This window comes from Octodon degus, unplaced genomic scaffold (genome assembly GCF_000260255.1).
Source record: "Octodon degus isolate 3935 unplaced genomic scaffold, OctDeg1.0 scaffold00049, whole genome shotgun sequence".
NCBI classification, from domain to species: domain Eukaryota; kingdom Metazoa; phylum Chordata; class Mammalia; order Rodentia; family Octodontidae; genus Octodon; species Octodon degus.
In genome coordinates, this window is record NW_004524625.1 from 2,721,311 (window position 1) to 2,727,646 (window position 6,336).

General features: G+C 32.7%; 1 protein-coding gene across 2 annotated transcripts in view; it reads left to right on the top strand.

Annotated features, from left to right (window-relative positions):
- Pgm2l1 (phosphoglucomutase 2 like 1) overlaps positions 1-6,336 on the top strand; it is a 152,843-nt gene that overhangs the window by 109,341 nt on the left and 37,166 nt on the right. For both annotated transcript variants that reach the window (XM_023716632.1, XM_004632521.3), the window contains exons 3-5: positions 1,258-1,364; positions 2,250-2,334; positions 5,508-5,591. In XM_023716632.1, the coding sequence (XP_023572400.1) occupies positions 1,258-1,364; positions 2,250-2,334; positions 5,508-5,591 (276 nt within the window). The remainder of the gene's footprint in view (positions 1-1,257; positions 1,365-2,249; positions 2,335-5,507; positions 5,592-6,336) is intronic.

Sequence of the window (6,336 nt, forward strand, 5' to 3'; positions counted from 1 at the left end):
GATTTGATTTGAAACTGTCTCATTGCTATCTGTTTATCAATAAAACTTTGAAAAGAAAAAAAAAAGAAGTAACTGGAAGTGATAATGTTTGTTAAAGTTAGCAAATAATTCTCAGGATAGTTAAAATGGTTTTAGTTTATCATTTTTTATGTTTTTGACATGAAATACTTTTTATTATGTTGCACCATTTTTATAGTCTATGCTTTGTTTATGACTTGTGAGATTTTAAAAACTAAGGAATTATAAATGGTACCACCATCTTAAGCAGTGTTCCAGTGAAGTACTATGTTTCTGATTAAAAATGTTTGTGTCCTAAATAGGTCAGATCTCTTAGTTAGCTTCAATCTTAGGATTTAGCAAGAACTGAAATTCTTTTCTCTGGAGTCTCAAAACAAGAAACAATTTCTTGTGGTTCTTCTGTTTTGTTTTTTTTTAGCTTTCTGACTCTCATGTCTCATATTTTTTCCCCTTACATTTCTTTATGTTATGGGTTTTTATTTTTCTTTCTGTGTTTTAGGAAAGGGTCTATAGGGTGTTCAGGGTCTCACTACTAGGTGGGACTTGTAGTGATTCCCCTCCTAAGAACTGGGATTATAGGTGTGCACCACCACGCCCAGTCTTAATCACCATCAGTGCACCTCAGGGGTGGGGGCGGGGCCGGCCCCTGTGGCTGCATGCAGGTGCTTTAATCTGCTGAGCTATTTGGCTGGCCCCTGATGGTATGGGTTTAATGGTTACCAAGTTGATACATCTATGTTATTAAAATGGATCTGAAAATCCAGGAAATATTTATCGTTTCATGTTTGTGGATTGCATAGTATTGCTCCCACATTAGCAAATGTGGGCATAAAGGCAGAAACCAGTTCCTGAGAGGCCATAAATTGCCTATAAAGCATAAAGAGATTTTAATCTGGTAATCTAAATGACTAATTTGAAGACAGCACAAATACTGTCAAATTTGTATTATTTTGTTTGGTGAAATACTATCTCATTTCTATTTTTTAAATATTATTTTGTATTCTCTTTAAAAAATTAAAAAACTTTAAAAATTTTTAAAAAGAAACACATAAACGGATATTAGGGTTGGGGAGATGGCTAAGTAGAATAAGTGCTTGCATGGCAAGCACAAGATCCTGAGTTCAGTCCCTGGTACTGAAAAAAAAAAAAAAAGAGAGAGAGAGAGAGAGAGAGATATTAACTATTATAAAATATAAATATTCATCAGGAAATCTGATCTTTTGTGTTTGTTTGCTCCAGGGAATGTACAAATACCTTGAAAGATGTTTCTCAGACTTTAAGCAGAGAGGCCTTGTTGTTGGGTATGACACTCGTGGTCAAGTAACCAGCAGCTGTAGCAGCCAGAGGTACAGTGTTAATTGTTTGAAAAAAAAGTTGGATTAGAATAAAATATTACTCTTTTTTTTTGGCTGCCAGTAATAGTATGTGTGAGGCAGACTACCAGATTAAAATGTGTTCACATGCTAGTGTTTATTTTAGAGCTGAAACAGAAGAAAAAATATATCAAAAATAAGCTACAGATTTTAAAAAAAGAAGGAAAATCATAAAATGACATCATTAGTTGGTTCATTCAGAATGTCATAGCTTGTAAGTTTGATATATTGGTAAAAGGACTGGGTAGGAGTAATTATATAGTTTATATTATCTCATAATCCTATTTTATTAAGAGCATTTTTATAAATAATCATGATATAGTGATTTTTCAGGGAGTAAGTATACATGTGGCATTTATATTATTTCATTTTCTACCAATCTGTTGCATTTTGCAGGTCTTACATCTTAATAAAAGAGCCATAAAAACATGAGTGGCAGAAAAAGAAAAATTATATCATCCATCAATTCTGTTCATTGTTAAGCTCCTCTTAATTTAGGGGATGTGTATTGCTAGGGATGAGGCTAGAGCCTTCCACATGCTTACAGGTGCTCTACTACTAAGCAAACTTCCTTTATTTGGTACCAAAAATCAAACTCAGGGCCTTGCACTTGCCAGGCAGGTGCTTATGGTGCTGAGCTATCTCCCTGGCCTGCTAATTTCCCTTTTAAATAAATCTTATTTATTTGCATTTTGAAGTTGGAGCATAAAGCTTAAAAACTAAGTGATTGTAAGAAATGGTTGTATTAAATTATATTAAGAATTCAGATTAATTATAATATTAAATGTTTATTATGTGGAAGGTTGTCTTTTAAGAGTGTGGTAAGGACTAAGCAAAATCTTTTGAATCTTTTTTTAGGCTTGCTAAACTCACAGCTGCAGTCTTACTGGCTAAAGATGTTCCTGTGTACCTTTTTTCAAGATATGTTCCTACACCTTTTGTAGTAAGTGTATTGTATTAGTAATTGTTTAGTTTGTTGCTCTTGATAAGATTTCTTTTTTTTCATTTTAACGAGGAAAACAACAAAGACAACAAGAACAATGACAAAAACAAAGCAACATAGAACAATAAAAATGGTACAGAATTTCAAAACAAGAATAGAAAATTAATAATTTATATTATAATACGTATTGTTATCATCAAATTTGTTGCTCAGATTACCAGATATAGGCATGCAAGATTGATCAAACAATTAAACTTTAACTCTTGCTTTCAATAAACCTTAATTTTTTTCTACTACAATTTAAAACCTTGTCACAGATATAGTTTTGTATTAATGATATGAGAAACAAAAGGAAGGGAAAAATTTGATTTGACTTTAATTTAACTTTTGAACAACCTAAGAATTTTATATCTGAAAAATGACAAGGCTGCAATCATGATGGAATATTTTTAATGCTTTTCTTTCACAAATAGATAAGGCAGACAAAAATGATTAGAGATAGATTTGAACACATTATTAACAGGTTTGATCTATTGAGCGCGTGTAAAGATTCTTTATTCTGTGATGGTAGGATACACGTTGTTAAGCAGTTACAAAGGAAGTCTCAACAAATCCTAGAGAGCTGGTTATCGTACCATATTCTTGGACTCCAATACAATAAAATTATAAATTAAAAAGCCTGAGAACCTCCTATATTTAGAATCTTAAAACATACTCATAAGTAATTTGTGGATTAAGGAAGATATAATTGAAGATGAGAAACTACAGGTAGTCTTTGCTTTGAATGAATGATAGGGGTATAAAGACAGTTATGAAGCTAAAAATCCATACAAAATGATCTTCATAGTCAATGGGAAAAATTATAAGTGTTCCATAATCTTTAAAAGATCTTCAGAAAACATTAAAAGCCTTCTTACTCTTGGTTTAAAATGTATGAAGAAAGAAAAAGTGTAGTAAAAATATTTAGTTAGTACATTACAATTTAAAATATTAGAAACTTTGAGTACTGAAATTCTTTCTTGGGCTGAGAATAAAACTCAGCAGCACAAGCACCTACCTAGTGAGCACAAAGTCCTGAATTTGATTCCCAATACCAAAAAAAAAGTTCTTTCTTTGTTAAAAAGAAAATTAGCCAAGACTATGAAATGTTTGCTTTTTGTCAGGTAACTTTCAATGAGTGAGCATTTTTATTTTGCCTTCGTAGACTGTTATGTAGTTTTATAAGTTTGAATCAACTTCCAGTATTTGATCCTTTGTTACTTTTAATATATTGAAATAGCTCTGAAAGATCTTTTAACGTGAAGTTTTCTTGTTACCATTCCTCTTGGACTTTTTCAAGCTTTTCATCACAGCCCCATTCTTCATTTCATCCACATGTTTGTCTTCATTATGCTTCTCTGGCTGCATATCCAAAGTCTCTTGAATGGTGACAGGGTTGATATTACCAAATGTTTTTTCATTTATGTTCAACACAATTTTCTTTTCACCATTATCACTTTCTAAAAGTTTCTTTGTTACATTTTAGTCTTTGTTAGGTAGTTCTCACTTTTAGTATCCCTTTTTCTAAAATGTCACATGGGCATATCACTGAGAGATAAGATATATCTAGGGAAGAGCTGATTAATAATACACAGTGATCAATCACTGAAAGACTTTAAAAGAGTTACATAGCTCTATTATACATGTATTGTGGACTAAAGAGCTAGCAATCAAATTTGTACTTAATACAGTTATCTATGGTTAATGTTACTATGGTAATAGAAATTTGAAATGTTATTAGAAGACTCATACTATTTAACAAAAATGTGGCAATAGAAATTTTTATATATTGGATCTGTGCAATGCAAGGACTGTTTAAAACTGAACAATATGGAAACAGTAAGTAGCAGAAATTTGGGGATAGAACTAAGTCTTACTTAAAGGGAAATTTATAGCTTTAGTGAGTATAGTAAAGAGAAAGATTAGAAAGCAATGTGCTAAGCTTTAACTTAATTTGTTCATGCTAAACAGATAAAATCTAAGTTAAGTAAAAATAATGAAATCATAAAGGAGATAAATAAATCAAGTAAACAGAAAATGAAAAAATATCAACAACAAAAACAAAGTTAGGTTTCTGAAGAGATAAGAAAATAAATGATCCTGGAAAGGGTAGTCAAGAAACAAGGAAGCCACAAATAAAAAGTTAAAAAGCACATATTCTAAACAACATAATGTAAATAAATGTGCAAGCTCTGATGAATTTGCCAGTTTCCTAGAAGAGTACTTGCTGCATCAGAACTGATAAGAACTTTAAAAAAATCTAAATAGATAATGTCTCTATAAGCTATTCTAGTGATTTATTGGAAATATATTAACAATTTTTTTAAAAAGCCCTAATGAATAGTAGAAACCAAGTAATACTCCAGAGGTCTAGACCATCTCTGTAAGATTCTGCTACAGTTGCCGGTTCTAGCCATCATCATTCCCACTATGTTGACTTTTTTGTCCTAAGTAGATAGATTTACTCTGACTGTTAGGGAAGATACTTTCAGTAATTTCAGATTCACACCATTTTATTACATTCTACTCAAGTCAAAGGCAATCGGCCTTGACTAACTGTAGCTGGAATCTTGAACTCTAACCATGCTTGATTTATGAGAATGTTTCTATTCAAAGGAATAGGTAATTGGTTAGAATGGGGTCAGTTCACACCCCTCACCATTGTCAGGAGGGAAGTTAGATGTAGTGATAGAAGCTAAAAAAGAACCATCCTAAGGAAACAAATAATAATTACTACAGAAAAAATGGAAGTTCAGCCTGAGAATTAAATGTGACTGAGAAGATAGTGAGTTGACCTTTTTATGATAGAAGGCAGAGTATATATAAAAATTTTCAAATTGGAAAGCAAGAAACCTGCATTATACCTATGAATTCTCCACCTAGTAATTATATAATATGGCAAAAATCTCTAAGACTGAATTAAAGGACATTGGGAAGAGGAAACCATTTGATCTAATAATTGAATGAGTTTTAAATCCTATATTTAGAAATAGACCCCACCTACAAACCTGGAGTCTTTGAGACTGTGGGTGATTTATACCATAATGTCTTCCTATTATTTAATCAGAGTTAATTTCATGTTAAATGTACGAGTAGTTAGAAAACAAAATAGAATTATGTTGTAATTTTTTCAGCCATATGCAGTCCAAGAGCTCAAAGCAGTTGCAGGTGTGATGATTACTGCATCTCACAACCCCAAGGAAGACAATGGATACAAGGTAAATGTTGCCGTCCTTACTTTTGCTTATTTTATAGTTCTTATGTTATTTTAGTAATATGTGCTACAAGCTAAACATTGGGAACAGAAAAATAAAAACATTGAGGCTGGCCCTTGCAGCATTTTTATCCTGAATGGCCCTTACTACTTCTCAACAATTGGCCTTTTACTTCTCATTGCTCTTGACTTCTCCATCCCACCCAAAATCTATCCTGCCTTTTCAGAAATACAGTTGCATTGTACCAAGAATGTGAAGAATTCATGGGATACTTGATCTCATTTTCCCCTCCCTCTGACCATCAGTCCTGGTTCCCCATTGGCCACAGGATCCATTTGCTGTGTCAGATTGTGTAGCAAGAAGCAGAATGGAGAAGGGTGAAAAGTGACTCTGGGAGCATTATTGGTAGCTCCTGAAAGTGGCTAGGTTTTGTGTTACTCTTTTGTCCTCCTTGAGTTAGTTTCTAATCTTTCTCATTTTGAACAAAGACTTGAATGAAATGAGCACAAAGCAATGGCAAGGTTTATTTGAAAGAGTAGAAGTTTCTGAGATGGTTATACACACTGTAATCTCAGCACTCGGGAGGCTGAGACAGCAGGATTGCCATGAGTTTGAGGCCAGCATGGGCTACATAGTTAGCTGAAGGCTAGCCTGAATTACATAGTAAGGCCTTGCCACAAGAAAGAAAGAAAGAAAGAAAGAAAGAAAGAAAGAAAGAAAGAAAGAAAGAAAGAAAGAAAGAAAGAAA